This window comes from Cucurbita maxima, unplaced genomic scaffold (genome assembly GCF_002738345.1).
Source record: "Cucurbita maxima cultivar Rimu unplaced genomic scaffold, Cmax_1.0 Cma_Scf00004, whole genome shotgun sequence".
Lineage (NCBI taxonomy): Eukaryota > Viridiplantae > Streptophyta > Magnoliopsida > Cucurbitales > Cucurbitaceae > Cucurbita > Cucurbita maxima.
This window is the reverse complement of record NW_019272020.1, coordinates 318488-334712: the sequence shown is the minus strand read 5'-3', so window position 1 is coordinate 334712 and position 16225 is coordinate 318488. Positions and strand designations below refer to the sequence as shown.

Sequence of the window (16225 nt, the reverse complement as noted above, 5' to 3'; positions counted from 1 at the left end):
GAAGGCTAAAGTATTTAATTTCCACCTTATGATTTATATATATATCTTATTTGAAATAACTGAGATTACTATTAATAATAAATGGAAATTATTATATTTTAATTAGTTATATAGTTTTATTATAAATTATAGCCAGCTGTCATCTCCTGTCTTAGCCAACACAAACATCTTAACCATTCATTATCTCATATTTAAATTATTTTTCTAACTCGCGTTCTTCATTTCCATTTTTCCAGAAGGCTCTGATGCGCCCGTGAGTAGCTTGCTGCCCAACTACTAATTAATCATCCTATTTATTTTCGTAACATTTTTTAATGAATAAAATAAAGAATGATTCCGATTCCCACGTGCATCCAGAAACTGGGCCTTTTGATGGACTGGGCTTAGCCCACAAATGTTGTCCACCTGTATTTGGGCCTTTTGTTAATAAAATTTTAACTACACATTGATTCGAATTAGAGTTCGATCATGGTAAAAGAAAAACATGGGAAAATATAAAAAATAAAAAATATCCAAATACAAACAAACTGTGAATCGTGTACACACCTGTTACATCAGTTACCAGAATCTTAATTTTCAGTTTAGATGGGGCACATCGTGTAAATACCGACTTTTCGGAGGGCCCGGTTCTTGTCTCTACTTTCCCTCTCCCGCTCAAAGATTCCCTCTCTTCCCACCTTGCTTTCGTTTTTCCTCTGCAAAACCCTAATTTAGCTTCGCTGATAAACAGAAGAGCCAATTCCAATTATTAGTTCACCATTGGGGGACCCGGGAACATTCTCTTTGTTGTCGTCTTGAGGTTTCCAGAAGCTGTTCACCCTTTCTTTCTCCACCACTTCACTTCTGCTCTGCTTCAACAGTAAGTACCAAATGTGTTTTTCTTTTTCGGTGTTTTAGCTTTTTTTTTTTTTTTTTTGGTATTTGGAGTAGTCTTCTTGCTCGAGTTGGAGAGACGTAGACGGTTGGTTCTCGAGCACTTGCTCAGTTGCCAATGAAGTATTCGGGAAAGGGATGCTTGAAATTTTGGCCAATGTTGATGAGGAAAGCCATTTTAGTATCATATCATTCACCCCTTTTCCTCCTCTCTGAAAGTTCGATGTCATTAGAAGAGTAGAGTTTAGTTTCGCGTTCATTCATCTTCCCGGTGATCAGGTTGGGACTCTTCTACGATATGGTTCATTCCCTTCCCATTCGACCATGTTCATTGCATTTTGGTTTAACTCAATAACGCATGAGTTTTCTTGTTTTCCTCATCAGGATACCATTGCAAGTATACAACGATATGGACGCTAATGCGACTTTGGAGGACAACGGTAACATACAGCTAACCGGAACTGATAAACAAGATGATTATCCGGGTGATGACTTCCTCGAGGATTTTGACTCGTATTGGCAAGACATTAATGACCGGTTGACCATTTCGAGGATGGTAAGTGACTCTGTTATCAAAGGTATGGTAAATGCAGTTTCTCAGGAGGCACATGAGAAAATCACTCAGAAAGAATTGGAGGTGTCTGAATTGAAGGAAATAATACATTCTTACCTCTTGGATTCTGAGAAGACTAAGTTTATGATGTCTCCATTGAGGTTGTGTAAGCTAAAAAGTACAGAATGTGACAGAATTGACAGCATCTGTGGTGCTTTCTTTGAACACGATGAAATGAGAGAATCGATGTGCAGCCTAAGGAACACAGCTAAGGAAAACTTCAAGAAACTAAAGAAAGAACTTGATGGAATAAGAGGTTGCAATTCAAGTAGAAAGATCAATTCAGGCTCCGAGTTGGTTGGACTTGGATTGAGTGGTATACTACAAGAAAAAGCATCTTCGAGATATATTGATGTCGGAAGAATAGTTGATGATCTTCAAGATAATTTAGATACTTTCTATAATCAGGTGGAAGATATAGTTCAATTGTCAAAAGCATCTTTTGGTCAGTGGCAAGTTGAGCAGGAGTACCTAGCAGATATTGAAGGCATGGTGATCAGAAATTATATCTGGAGTATCCAACAAGATTTTGAGGAGAAATTGTGGGACCAAAATGCTAAAATTTTGAGTAATGAAAGAAAGATATCAGCTGAAAAGATGAAAGAAATTTCAAGTTTATGTCAAGAATTAGGTAAAATTTCAAAATCACTATGTCCTTCTGAAGTTGGACATTTGATTTCCTGTAGTTCCACGGATTCTGATCATTCTCAGCGGAAGTTATTAAGTAGTCATATGAATCCATCGACTTTGCATTGGGAAGGAAATGGCAAACATGAAATGTCCAAGACGAATCTTCCTGAGAATGTGGATCCTAGTCGTCTGAATCATATGAAAAAAGATGAATTAATTAATCATTTTAACACTGTGATGACAAAAATGAGTAGAAACCATGAGTCCCAAGTACATGAAATTACCGAAGAAAATTTCACTCTCAAGAGAGAAATTCTGAAAGAAAGAGAGAAGTCATCTTTGTTAAAGAAGGATAAAGAGTTTGACATACTAAGGAGAAAAATCCCTGACATTATTCTAAAATTAGATGACATTCTTTTGGAAAATGAGAAGCTACGGTTGTCTAGTGCTAATAATGAGAGCCTAGGCACAATGAGGAATAGACTGGAGTCGCTTATTTCAGAAAATCACCACCTTAAGGACTTGCTTGGAGAAAAGAAAAAGGAGGTTAAGTGTTTGTCTTCTCAAGTTTCAAGCCATGCTGAGAAAATGTCTCAACATTCTCTTTTAGTTTCTGAGTCATTGACTACGATTGAAAAAAATAAATGTGAGATGCAGGATGCACAATTTGAAGCCTCAATCTGTCAGGATATATTTAAATGCTTTTTAAGGGAGATGATGGACCAAATCAGATGTGCCACTGAGGAGTCAGCTTGGAGATATGATATCATGCAGGGAGTTTATGAAACTATCTTTGAAGGAGCATCTTTCCTAGGTGAGCTTGCTAGTACGTCGGAAGATGAACATTTGGATGAGGAATCCATCACTATGCAGTGTCTTCTAGGAGTGGTTTTACAAGAATCCTTGAAAGAAGCTGAGGAGAAAATGACTAGCTTGAACAACAGATATATGGAAGAGATGAGTACTCGACTGTCCCTAGAAAAGGAGATGTTACATTCTGGAGAGGCATTAAGAGTAGAGGTTTCCGAAAAAGAGATGTTAGAAGCAGAACTGATATCACTTAGAGCATTATTAAAAGAAAAAGAACAGCTCGTGCAAGAAATAACTTTTGTATTAGAGAAAGAGAAAGCGAAGCTGGCTTTAGCTTATAAAGAGGTTGGCTCATTGAAGGATCAGACCAGTAGGCAGGAAATACTGATTTTGAAAAGTCATGAAGAGCTCAATATTACCAAGCTTAAATTGACAGAGGCCATGCAAAAAGTTGGATTACTTGAGGTGGAAACATGTGAATCAAAACAGAACCTTGAACAAGCAATGGCAGAATTTAGCAAGGTTGATGAGGAGAGGAGGATGCTTGTTTCCATGGTGTCAGAGAATCAGAAGACTAAGTTATTGGTTGAGGAGAAAGAAAAGGAATCTAGAAAGCAGATGGAATCAGTAATTTTTGTTGTCCAGGAATTATTAAAAGAAGTTTTTGATTTTGAACATAGAGTGATTGACTATATTTCAAGGAACAATGGAAGGTACTTGACATATACGTTAATAGTTTGTTCTGATATTGTTGTTGCAACTTGGATTATTGGTAATTTTCAAAATTGTGTATTCCATTTATTCTTTGTCACTGGCATGGCTATGCTTGATGCTTATGCTTCTAGCGGGAAGCTAAGACCATGTCTTCTGATCTTACCTTAGTTACCCCTGCTCATGTGGCCCGGAGGTGGAAGATGGGGTTACTTTAGTAGGTTGTTTCTTTGTGGGATGTAAATACCATGTCGGTGTCATGGCTGGATTGCAGTTTTTCTGTTAACATATCACATTTTCCTTGATTAATTATGCCCTTCTGACAGGAGTCTATGAGGAAGGATTGGATATCGAGGTGGAGTTGTAGCACACCATGCCCTTAAGTTATTATTAAGACACCTAACTTTATTTCAAAATGTTTTTAAAGTTCTCGACTATACATTTGTCTTCTTTTGGCATTAGATCCGTTATCATTCCTTCTCATATTGAGATTTTACCTTCATATTCACGTACATGAAGTAACTTTTTTTAAATCACATACATGAAGTAACCGATTCATTTAGACATGGTGTAGAATATCATCATTTTTTGAGGAATGCTTTCTTTTTTATGTTTATTATCTTGAATTGAAAAACATGCTGGAGTTTGCTTCTTTTTCTTCCTTTTGATACTTTGTGATGAGAGCCTAAAGGTCCTTAACCAATATGAAATTATTCACTGCCTTATTTTGTTATCGCTAAAAAAGCTGTGCTCATATAAGCTAAATCAGTTGATGATTGATCACTCCACGTTTTAATCAAACCAAATAACGTGTCAAGATTCTTGTTACTCCATGTTTTGATTAAATGAGAAACTTGTCAAGAAGCTCGTTTCTTTAAGTTTTTAGATCAATATTCGTTCTTCATAAGCATGAGCGTGAGCTAGACTGATGCCGATATGAATTCTTCTTCCCCTAGCTTCTACCATTCCCTTACTACCTCTCCGTTTAACTGTCCATTCACTGGAATGCTTAACCTCTTATTTTGCCTCATAAATGAATAAAAATTACTAGTCCTTGTTACTCTTCTTAATTAGTCCTGTATATTTTTTTGGTTTAAATGTTTCGTGCTAAAATTTATGCTCCGAAGCCATTAATTTGTAGTTTTTCTTTCAGGTTGGAGAGATTGAGTTCTGAGACAAAGTCACTTATCCAGAAAGCCTCTATGGTGAAAAGGGAAGGATTGCTCTACAAGCAGAAGCTTGAGAAGAGGTGTTCTGACCTTCAAAAGGCTGAAGCTGAGGTACTAAAGCAGATTTTCCAAGTGAACCAATTTGTTTGTTCTATTTTCTGATATTGAATTTTCGTTTATGGAACTTAATACATGCCGCCAGTTGTGATGCACATTTTATGTCTACTTTTTTACAATGATTTTCTGGTTCTTCCGTTCTTTAGAAATTAGAGGAGTATTACCATTTGATTAACTACGACAGTTGATCTTCCTATTAATTTTATGTTTGAAACCCATTTTCTCAATAAATGATTCAGGCTTCTGAGATATTATTTCTAAGAGTTTTAAGAATCTATTATTATTTTTAATGTAAGAATTCTAAGTTCTCCACAATTAATTAAAAGAAAGGAATGCATGCTTAATAAATTTAAAGCTAAAGGAACTTCCAAATGTTTTGGTTGCTTGAAAGACGTCTAGAAGAAGCCTCATTAATTACTAAGCTGTTGTTCTGAAATTCTGCAGTTTCTGGTTTACGTATTGGATCTTCATTTTCTCTGGATATGGTGTTTGTTCTCTTGTTATTCTCCCACTACGTCTGTTACAGGCTTACAGCTATTGATTTGCTTTTCTGTTTCAGGTCGATCTTTTGGGGGATGAGGTTGCTGCCCTTTTAAGACTTCTTGGAAAGATGCACATTGAGCTTGATCGTTATTCACCAATATTGAAACATTATCCTGGAGTAAGCTGCATGTCCTTCAATTTTTAGTTGATTTCTTTATTCTTGCATACGCCCCTGTTAAGCTTGATCGTTAAATACATTTTTTTTTCACATTACCACAATTACTTTGGGGTTCTTTTAGCTATCTAACTTGCGCGAGCTTGGAGTAAAATAAGTTATGGATCTTCTGTGATTAAATGTGTGTGTGTGTATATATAACTCTATTCACTAATGCCTTAAATTTGTCAATAATTTATACTTACATTTTCTTTTCGATCATAGATTGTTAAGATCATGAAGCTTGTAAAAAGAGAATTGAGTGGAGATATGACAGAAGCTTTTTGACATGCTTTGACGAGGTAACATCTATAATCAAATAGACACATCCTAATCCATTTCTACCCTATTTATTGAGTTTGTAGCGATGCAGTACCTTGTAATTGAGATGCAACTTTGAATGAATTTCATTTGGAAGATGATATATACAATAGGTTATTGTACATATTGGGGTGTTTTCTGGGAAACAATCATCATACCATTTGTTTTTTGTTTGTTTTCTTGGACAGGTAAAAGGCTGTGAGTTCCCTGCTGCATGTTTTGCGATGCAGGATTTCTGGAAACACATTATTTCTAAGCTATACATCGCCTCCAGAAAGGGAGGAACAACTGTAAGTAGATAGTTAACTAGCTGCGTGGAGGAAAAAAAACCCATGCTCTCAAAACTTCAGTTACCAGTCCCAATCTCATCGGACTTCAACCTGAGAAAATCTATGGGCAGAAATGGGATTAACACAACAGCAATATAGATTGGAGAACACGATTTTTGTAGGTATAAAATAAGCCAATCTTTTTGTCACGGGGCTTGTAGGCTCCTCCTTTTCAGTTTAACCCTTAGGGTTCTTTTTGTTAGATGTTTAGTGTCTGTCATATTTCTCTTTTCTCTCTTTCCTTTGTTGTAAAGGTTCTTTCATCCAGTAAATCAAATAAAAGAATAGTCAATACATAGAACATTCATGTTCTTTTTCAACATATGCCTATGATTGGGTCGAAATTCATGAATCAGAACACTTCATCTATCTCCTTCACTAGATGGAGAAAGTTAATCATAGACTAGAGAGTGGAGTTTTGTGATCAATTTGGAATCTGCAAGTTGTTAAGTTAGGGACAGTGTCGGTGATTTCATTGTTTCTTTAGCTTAATGCCTGTAGGCGTTGTTTGTGAGTCAAAATCATGCTGTGGAGACAAGTTTGGGTTTAGGCTTTTAATAACCTCCCCTGTTCCTTTCCCTTTTTCAGCACTAATCTTAAACACAATAATGGGATTGTAAAATAATCAATAGTTGTTGGCATATCAAATCGAATCTGAATAATGAAGGGAAAAAAGTCGGGGTTTTCTTTTTAAAATGTGGATGGATCCGACAAGACTTGGTATTCTTTTGTTAAAATGTTGGGGCATCTGTGTATGGAGGGAGCTTTGATTGTGATGGAGAAGTCTAGCCAAATGAAGGGCCACCGATTGCCAGAACTGTCCCATTTTTGGGACACTTCCATTTCATAGCTGATTTGAAAATGCATTCTTTTGTCCATTCGTGATTAATACTTGCATATGAAATTCTACTGACTTCCTCTTTGATGTGGTTTGTTTCTAGTGATTAATTATTTTCTTAACGAAATTTACGAAAGTTGCATTTGTCCACCATATTTCACTCTTTGATCTCTTGGGAATATTGCAGCCTATGCTTTTATCTTATTAGTTCGTTCTGGTAGCACCGACCTCCAGTCGGTGTCGAGACATTATGTATTTTTGATTGGATGGCAATTTCTGTGTGTATGCAAGAGTTTGTTGGAGACAGGAAAGAGAGAGAGAAGTGAAGTTGATCTGGAGATGTGGAACGTTGTATGGAAACAAACAAGGGCTTTGCTTTGCTGAATTCGAGGTAAACCTCTTTTGGATTCAAAATCTAATTATTAAAACGATCATGGAAATAAAGTAAGGATAGCCATGTGTATGGGATTGGGTCCAGCTTGAATATAAAAATATGTGTTGACTCTTTAAAAAATTATACTAATTTGTCTGTTGGTGGAAAGGGGGCTGTTTATTTTATCATTGATTGGCTTTTTTAAACATCTATGCTTAAAATCTATCATTGTACTAATTTTTTTTTTAATATTTTATTTCATGAGTGTCACTCTTCTCTTATTTTAGTATCTATTCATGATAGCCCACGTAGTGAACTATTCTTATACCTTAGTTATTGTTAGTTTTGAGATGCTATTTGACTTTCATGTATATATTTGGTTATTTTGTAGATTTTGAGCATTTGAAGTTCAATCGGTGTTTTTATTTTTATTCTTATAGGAATTGTTGGAAAAAAAATGTGATCAGTGAGTCCAAGTGATGCAAAAAAGAACGGAGGGGGAAACGAAATAAATGAGCCAATACAATGCCAATTGCAGCAAGCTTCGACCACTTATCCGCTAATGAAAAGAACGCGAGTGGCTAAGAAAAATTAAAGGTCAAAGGCCAATACTTGACACTCATAGTACTTATATTAAAATGTGACACCTTGCCCGTGTGATTTTGCATTGCATAAAATATTCAACCATAAGATATTTTTAAAAATGCATAAAAGTTTTAGGGCTTTATTCTATATAAATTTATTTTTTTTTTAATATGTCAATACCTATTAAAACTAAAATTGGAAGGTCAAGATCATATTAGACATTTTAAAAGTTCAACTAACTATAAGACACAAAATTGACTTTCAAGACTTAGTAGATGCTTTTTATAAGTGTATGAACCAAATATCTCTAAAAAAAATCATTTATGAATATATGAGCTAACTTAAATTCACATCAACTAATCTTCCAAGAAAGCTCAGAAAAAAAAAATGAATGACTACCTCCTGGAATATGCATAGCCCTACTATTAACACTATGAGCCAAAATATATTAAGCTTTTTTTTTAAGAGAATAGTGGCAGATGCACTGCTTTGATCAAATCTTTTGCTCTATAATATAATATCGGCTGAAAATAGTCTCAGCCATGAAAAATATAAATATTTTTGAATCAATCTTTACTCTCATTATTTTGTAGAGTGAGTGACCTTTGACTCATCCATATTAATACGAGGCCAAGAATGAAGCTGAAAAGAACTTCAAATGTAGTGGTCGAAATGAGAAGTGACAACAAAGTGGAAGGCAATTGCTGGATATAAAATCAAGACTGGATCTTGAAGGTAAGTGAAGAGTGAGGACAATTAGAGGTACCATGTGGTACGGAATAGCAAAAGATAAGCATAAAAAGGCCTTTATTTTATGGCTTTAAGTGGGAAGAGAATGGTAGTTTTTGAGAAAATGCCGCAAGAATAATTGCTTTGCTCATCTTCCTCCAGACACAAGCATGTGACCCACCTCGCAAATAATGGAATGGAGCCCCATCTCTGGCAACCCAAAACCTGCCTCCTCCATACCAAGACATAACGCCATAAAGTAAAGCTTTTTGTGAGAGAGAAACAAGACAGTCAAAACATTGCATTTCGGTTACTTCACACATTACTTTTCCGGGAATTTGTATTTCGTGCGTGCGTTTCAATGGTGTCAGATCTTTTGGCCCTTTGGTGAGGGAGAAGATATGGCAACGAAGCAATATCGTATCGACCCTTCTATCTGTTTCCAGCAACAACCACCCATGTTCTAAATTCTCTCTTTTTTGTTGGAGAGAAAACCCACTTCAATGCTCCTTCCTTGATTTTCGTGTGGGGGTTTGTTTGTTTTTTTTCCTTCTCTGTTTATTTTGGTTTCTGTATCCTGTTGAGACCCTTCCCCTCCGAGTTCATGTTGTTCAGATCTGCCAGTTAGCTGAGGCTGTTGGTAAGAAATGAAGGATGATTCCTATGCCTTAGAGGTAATACAATATTCTTGCAGTTGAAGTTTCTATTGGAGTTGGGACACTCAATTACTGAATGGGTTTTGATGGGTTTATGATTCCTGTTTGTTCATGAGTGTTGGCTGAATCATAGTTGATATTTTCTTTTTTCTTCATATTGAAAGAGCTTATAAGACCAGATTTCGTTTATTGGGGAAGATGGGGAAGTTTCAAATCCGGAAATTCTTGGTTCCTCTACTACTTCTGATAATTTCTGAGTATCTACTAACTGGAGACGCCAAAACCAATTCTCTTTTCATCAACTGTGGCTCAAGCTCAAACGAAACTGCTGATGGGCGGAAATGGATTGGCGACCTGACTTCCGAAGTGAACTTTTCCGTGGGTAATCTTGGTGCTAATGTCAATGCCTCCACTGACACTTTAAACGGCGATTCAGTCTTTGAGCCGCTGTACAAAACTGCTCGGATATTTACTAATTCCCTGAACTATACTTTTAAAGGCGTTTGGGGTAATCATATTGTTCGCCTCCATTTCTGCCCCTTTCCTTTTGAGAACTTCAATGTGAACGAGTCATCATTTTCTGTCTCAGCAAATGGTCTTAGACTGGTTTCAGAGTTCAGCGTTCCCAATGAGATTGCATATAAGAATATGGAGTTTCAGCGTTCTGGGGTCAATTCAAGTTCATTCTCTTTGATTAAAGAGTTCATTATTTCTGTCAATTCAGAAGCATTTGTTCTTGAGTTCTCTCCTTCTGGAGGATCATTTGGGTTCATTAATGCTATTGAAATCGTCCCCCTGGTGAATGAGCTTTTTGCAGGTTCGATTGATAAGGTGGGTGGAAGTGCTGTTAGTTTGAATGTGAGTGAAAGGGGAGCTGAAACTATGTACAGATTGAATGTTGGAGGTTCGGTGATCAAGCCCACTCAAGATTCAAATCTTTGGAGAATGTGGGAAGTGGACTCGAGTTATATGATTACAGCAGATGCTGGGTCGGAGATACATAACAGTTCTAATGTAACGTATGCTTCCATGAATGACTCTATTGTAGCTCCTCTCCCTGTGTATGAAACAGCCAGAACGATGTCCGAGACAGAAGTGCTCGAGAAAAGATTCAACATGTCGTGGAAATTTGAAGTTCATCCTGGTTTCGAATATTTGATTAGATTACATTTCTGTGAGCTGCTGTATGACAAGGCAAGAGAGAGGGTTTTCAAGATTTACATAAACAATCGAACTGCAGTTGAGAGTTTTGATGTGTTTGTACGAGCGGGGGGGATGAACAGAGCATATCATGTGGATTTTCTTGAACCAATATCATCCAAAATCAACACCCTTTGGATTCAACTAGGCCCTGATACGGCTGCAGGTGCTGCCGGAACAGATGCTCTCTTGAATGGTCTGGAAATATTTAAGCTGAGTCAAAATGGGAATCTTGCGTTCATTGACAGGTTTAATGCCTTGGAACAGTCCATGGGAAACTCGAAATCTCAAATTCTTTGGATAGGCATTGGAGCAGGTTTGGCATCTGTTGTTTTCCTTGCTGTTATTGTCTTTCTCACCATCTATTTCTGCAGAAACCGGAGGAGGAATTTTACTAAGAAGAACTCTTCTAAGTGGAGAGCAGGATCCAGTCATGGGGCCACTGTCACCAGCACCTTGGGGGGAGGCCAAAGTGTATTTGGGACCTTGCCATCTACCAGAGTTGGCAAATGGTTTACATTAGCAGAGATTCTTGCAGCAACAGATAACTTTGATGAAGCTCTGATGATCGGAGTTGGCGGTTTTGGTAAGGTCTACAGAGGGGAGATTGATGATGGTACTCTTGTGGCAATCAAGAGAGCAAACCCGCAGTCTCAGCAGGGACTTGCCGAGTTCGAGACTGAAATTGAAATGCTTTCTAAACTTAGGCATAGGCATCTGGTCTCCATGATCGGCTTTTGCGACGAGCAAAAGGAAATGATCTTGGTTTACGAATACATGGCGAATGGCACTCTAAGAAGCCATCTCTTTGGGAGTGATCTCCCACCTTTGACATGGAAGCAGCGATTGGAAGTGTGCATTGGTGCAGCCAGGGGACTCCATTACCTTCACACAGGAGCTGAGAGAGGAATAATCCACAGAGATGTGAAGACAACCAACATACTCTTGGATGAGAACTTTGTTGCAAAAATGTCTGATTTTGGTCTTTCAAAAACAGGTCCTGCTTTGGATCATACCCATGTTAGTACTGCAGTTAAGGGCAGCTTTGGCTACCTCGATCCAGAGTATTTCAGGCGCCAGCAGTTGAGTGAAAAATCTGATGTCTATTCTTTTGGTGTGGTATTGTTAGAAGTTGTTTGTGCACGAGCTGTTATAAACCCAACTTTGCCCAAGGATCAGATAAATCTTGCAGAATGGGCAATGAAATGGCAGCGCAAAAAGTTGCTGCACACCATCATAGACTCACATCTCAAAGACAAGTATTGCCCTGAGTCTCTTAAAACATTTGGAGAGATAGCAGAAAAATGCCTTGCTGATGAAGGGAAGATTCGTCCAACAATGGGGGAAGTTCTATGGCACCTAGAATTTGCTCTGCAACTCCATGATGCTTGGATCCGCACCAATGATGCTCAAAGTTCTTGCACAGTAAACTCAGAAGGAGCCCAAGCTGAGGAACAGAGGGTAGAAGTTGATCGGGAAGAGGAAAGCTCCAGCTTGAAAGCTTAACTGATCACTTGTCCTAATGGATTTGGTCACATAACTAGTAAGGCCAACTGCCTATATTCAATTAAATCTTTATTTCTTTGTCATATTCTTTCGGATTTGTTCTTCCACTATAGCAGTATGAATCTTAGATTTTCCTGCTTCCTTGTAGCTCTCTACTGATATCTGCATTATTGTATTGCTCAAAATGTAATTTGTCATACACGATAGGCTTCTCCGCTTGCAACAATGGGTGTCTTCTGCTAATCATCATTGCATTTCTTCATAAACATCTTTCCAATTCTGCTCAGTTTCCTCCAAATATCATTTATTTTGTTGAGTCTGCTATCATCTAGAAAGTGATTTGAAGTACAGTTTTGCTGCTTATATCAAGTAGTTGTTCTCCACATTTTAAGAAGAAAGTGATTAGCCAGAGATGTTATAGAGTCAAAACCAAACTGTTCTGAGCATCAATGGCCGTTTCATGAACTCCTCTGAAAATCTAAAGAGCCGTGGAGATGTTCAGTGGAAGGTAACAACAGTGCAGGAGATATCATCGTAGCTCTTCTTAGACAAAGCCTCTTTGATCAACTCCTCTGAAGCCTTTTGAGCGTCCATAGCCATTGCTCTGATGCAATGACAAGCCTCCTGGTTTGAAATTACCTGCATTTCCAAACAAAAAACCAAAACAGAGCACCATCTCAGTACCTCTTAGGATCAAATCAGCCAGCCCTGTAAGTTACCATTGGTTTACTGTACAAGAAAGATTAATTATGGAACAAGTTCTCATTATCTCTGAGCTTTCCTTAGATTTTTCTTGTTGAGTCAATGTTTTTATGAACTTAGCCTTCAGGGCCTGCAGTGTACAGAAAAAGTCAGAAAAGAAGAACACTTCTACATGTGAAATATCTTTCCCTTTCCAAATAAAAGCTCAACAGTACAGCAAAATAACATGTTGTAGGGTACCCCACAAAAAATCATAGAATGTTGGGTGTGGTGACTACATGTCGTTTTATACATCATTCAGAAAGCTTTATTAAATAATGGAAGGGAGGTTGAAGAATTTTTCGTAGCTTAAGAACATTAAAGTATATATATATCTAGTGCCGCCATGTCTGAATCTCAAAATGAATATGAGGAGGATTTATTTTACCATTTCAAACATACATGGTGGGACGGCCAAATTAGACTCCTTCAAATTCATCAACCTTTCCTTCATCCATATTCTGTCTATAAAAGGAAGCCTTTTGGATTCTCATTTCATAAACTCTTTAATTCTCTTCTGCAAGCCCACCTATATATTATATATCCTTCTCCCTTATTGCTTCATTGGTCATGGCATCCAAAGCTATCATTTTGGAACTTCTCATTGCAACCTGTGTCGTTGCTGTTTTCGCATCTGATCCCAGTCCTCTTCAAGACTTTTGCGTTGCAGATCCGAATAGTATGGGTAAGTAGATCAGTAATCCTTTCAAACATCTAACCTCTTACTCGATGACTTAGCTTAGCTTAGCTGGGTAGCTTTCAAAGGTTATTTTAACTTAGTTTTTTGGTTATGCTTTTGCAGTGAAAGTGAATGGAGGTGTGTGTAAAGATCCCAAAGCTGTGACAGCTGATGATTTCTTCTTTAATGGACTCAACAAAGTAGGGAACACATCAAATCCAGTGGGATCTCGAGTGAGCGCTGTGAATGTGGTTCAAATCCCTGGGCTCAACACTCTTGGCATCTCTTTGGCACGTGTCGACTATGCGCCGAGGGGCATCAACCCGCCACACACTCACCCGCGTGCCACCGAGATCTTGACTGTCCTGGAAGGAACTCTCCTCGTCGGCTTTGTCACCTCCAACACCGAGAATCGTCTCTTCACCAAGGTGCTTCAGAAGGGTGATGTGTTTGTTTTTCCCATTGGTCTCATTCACTTCCAGCAGAACATCGGACACGGACACGCTGTTGCTATCGCCGCGCTCAGTAGCCAGAACCCCGGGGTTATTACCATTGCTAATGCTGTGTTTGGCTCCAATCCTGACATCCCAACTGATGTTCTTGCAAAGGCTTTCCAAACTCATAAACCCATTATCGCTGGAATTCAAGCCAAGTTCTAGACAACTTTTATGTTTTGAGTTCTCCTGATTGTGATCAAATCTTTGATTCTTTATTTTCTTGGATGTGTGTTTGTGTTTGTATACATTTTGTGAGGAGTCCTTAATTTGTTTGATTATCAGCTGTAATTTTTTTTTTTTTATTGATTTGAATGGGAGTGCATCATTTTACCATGGTTATTTGAATTTGCATGGGAAAGCTTCTCCATCTCCATCCCACGCTACGCCACAAGAAGATCAAAAAATACGAGATTGTATCCGGAATTTTGTACAAAAAAAAACATGACAGGACATCTCTAATTCGGTTTAACTGCTTTATATATCGTTTTAACGTGAGTCGTGGTAGATTAATTTAATTAAGAAATTTAGATTTTTTTTTTTTTTTTTTTTTTTTTTTTTTTTTTTTTTTTTTTTTTTTTTTTTTTTTTTTTTTTTTTTTTTTTTTTTTTTTTTTGTGGGTGAGTTCAACAATATTAAAGTAATATTTAATAAATCCAAAATATTTTATATTACTTGTAATGAATTGTATGGTCCTTTCTAAGAACATGTTAAACAGCTCAAAAAATTAATAATAACAAAGCATAGAATAATCAATCAATTTTTATTGAACAAAATATTGGGACCAAACAAAACAACACTCTCAAACGAAAATAATATTTAAAAACACAATGATTATTGAAACTCAACACAATGGACCTATTTGACATTGGACGCACACAACACAGCTTAACATTAAAGAAGTGGGCTTAAAATTTGGACTGAATCTTGGTGATGGTGGCCTCCTCAACCTGGAATGCTTTGGCCAGAATGTTGGCCGGAATATCAGGGTTAGACCCGAACACTGCATTTGCAATGGTGATGACGCCCGGGTTCTGGCTGCTGAGAGCGGCGAGAGCCACGGCGGGCCCGTACCCGATGTTCTGTTGGAAGTGAATGAGACCCACCGGAAAAACAAACACATCGCCCTTGTAAAGCACCTTGGTGAAGAGACGATTGTCGGTGTTGGAGGTGACGAAGCCGACGAGGAGTGTGCCTTCGAGGACGGTCAGAATCTCGGTAGCGCGCGGGTGCGTGTGGGGCGGGTTGATCCCCCAGGGAGCATAGTCGACACGAGCCAAGGAGATGCCGAGCGTGTTGAGCCCAGGGATTTGCACCACATTGACAGCAGTCACTCGAGAGCCCACTGGGCCGGACGTGTTGCCTGCTTTGTTAAGCCCACTGAAGAAGAAATCATCCGCAGTCGCAAGCTTAGGGTCCTTGCACACCACGCCGTTCACTTTCACTGCCAAAACCATCAGTTATACACCAACCCCATTAACCAAAACTACAAGATTCAGAACATAATATGAACACTACCTGTACTATTGGCATACGCAACGCAGAAATCTTGAAGAGGGCTTGGATCAGACGCCATAACAACACAAGAAGTGACAAGAAGAAGTGGCACAAGGAGAAGGAGCTGAGCAGAAGCCATGTTAGTACAAGCTTTGTGTTCAAGTCTCTATAAGGAGTGGAGTGAAGGAACGGGGGAGGCCATGGAGCTGACTTTATAGGTAAATTCAAATTTGTAATCCTGTCTGAGTATTATAAATATTTGATTAAATTAAGGTTCTGGATTAGGGATAAGGCGCAGCCGGCTCACCAAATGGAAACCTCCAATTTTGGCTCAACCTATAACTGCTCAGTTGTTGTTGTATGGTCAATTCAGTTCTAATAGTTAGGTTATATGAATCCATAACCAAAACAATCATGCCTTAAACAAAAATATACTTAATAATATAAGGTCAGCACTACACATTTTTTAAAAAATATTTTTAATTATTAGCTCACAAATGGCTATAAGATGGGAATACATGCATATACATATATTGTCTGCTGGCGGCCATGTCCGAGTTTAAGATGAATATGAGAGAAGCATTCGAAGCACCTAAGAACAAATAAGTGGGCTTGGGCCTGGGCCTGGGCCTGGGCCTTTTACTTTTTTTAGTTTAG

General features: G+C 38.0%; 4 protein-coding genes across 9 annotated transcripts; 3 read left to right on the top strand and 1 right to left on the bottom strand.

Annotated features, from left to right (window-relative positions):
• The first annotated feature begins 601 nt into the window (after window positions 1–601).
• On the top strand, window positions 602–6592 carry LOC111477803 (WPP domain-associated protein-like). Of its 4 annotated transcripts, XR_002717361.1 has the most exons (7): window positions 602–1152; window positions 1258–3639; window positions 4791–4917; window positions 5483–5584; window positions 5846–5922; window positions 6130–6231; window positions 6342–6592. XR_002717361.1 is itself a non-coding variant. In XM_023121699.1 (6 exons), the coding sequence occupies exons 2-5, from the start codon at window positions 1283–1285 to the stop codon at window positions 5906–5908; spliced, it is 2649 nt and encodes an 882-aa protein (XP_022977467.1). In that variant the 5' UTR covers window positions 602–859; window positions 1258–1282; the 3' UTR covers window positions 5909–5922; window positions 6130–6592. The 4 variants fall into 4 exon arrangements, 3 of the variants coding, with proteins under 3 accessions (XP_022977467.1, XP_022977468.1, XP_022977466.1); XM_023121699.1 differs by having other exon boundaries at window positions 602–859; window positions 6130–6592; XM_023121700.1 differs by having other exon boundaries at window positions 5846–5909; window positions 6126–6592.
• Window positions 6593–7056: 464 nt separating this feature from the next.
• On the top strand, window positions 7057–13039 carry LOC111477804 (probable receptor-like protein kinase At1g30570). 2 transcript variants are annotated; one of them, XM_023121703.1, is made up of 4 exons: window positions 7057–7499; window positions 7873–8078; window positions 8660–12194; window positions 12365–13039. In XM_023121703.1, exon 3 carries the CDS (start codon window positions 9650–9652, stop codon window positions 12155–12157), a length of 2508 nt encoding a protein of 835 aa, XP_022977471.1. In that variant the 5' UTR covers window positions 7057–7499; window positions 7873–8078; window positions 8660–9649; the 3' UTR covers window positions 12158–12194; window positions 12365–13039. The 2 variants fall into 2 exon arrangements, with proteins under 2 accessions (XP_022977471.1, XP_022977469.1); XM_023121701.1 differs by having other exon boundaries at window positions 8660–12477.
• LOC111477813 (putative germin-like protein 2-3) lies at window positions 12105–14419 on the top strand. 2 transcript variants are annotated; one of them, XM_023121716.1, is made up of 2 exons: window positions 12105–12194; window positions 13701–14419. In XM_023121716.1, coding segments are annotated over exons 1-2 (537 nt in total). In that variant the 5' UTR covers window positions 12105–12193; the 3' UTR covers window positions 14237–14419. The 2 variants fall into 2 exon arrangements, with proteins under 2 accessions (XP_022977484.1, XP_022977483.1); XM_023121715.1 differs by lacking the exon at window positions 12105–12194 and adding an exon at window positions 13169–13583.
• Window positions 14420–14818: 399 nt separating this feature from the next.
• LOC111477812 (putative germin-like protein 2-1) lies at window positions 14819–15766 on the bottom strand. The gene is made up of 2 exons (XM_023121713.1): window positions 15590–15766; window positions 14819–15515 (listed from the first exon to the last, which is right to left on the bottom strand). The coding sequence occupies exons 1-2, from the start codon at window positions 15705–15707 to the stop codon at window positions 14980–14982; spliced, it is 654 nt and encodes a 217-aa protein (XP_022977481.1). The 5' UTR covers window positions 15708–15766; the 3' UTR covers window positions 14819–14979.
• Window positions 15767–16225: the final 459 nt, after the last annotated feature.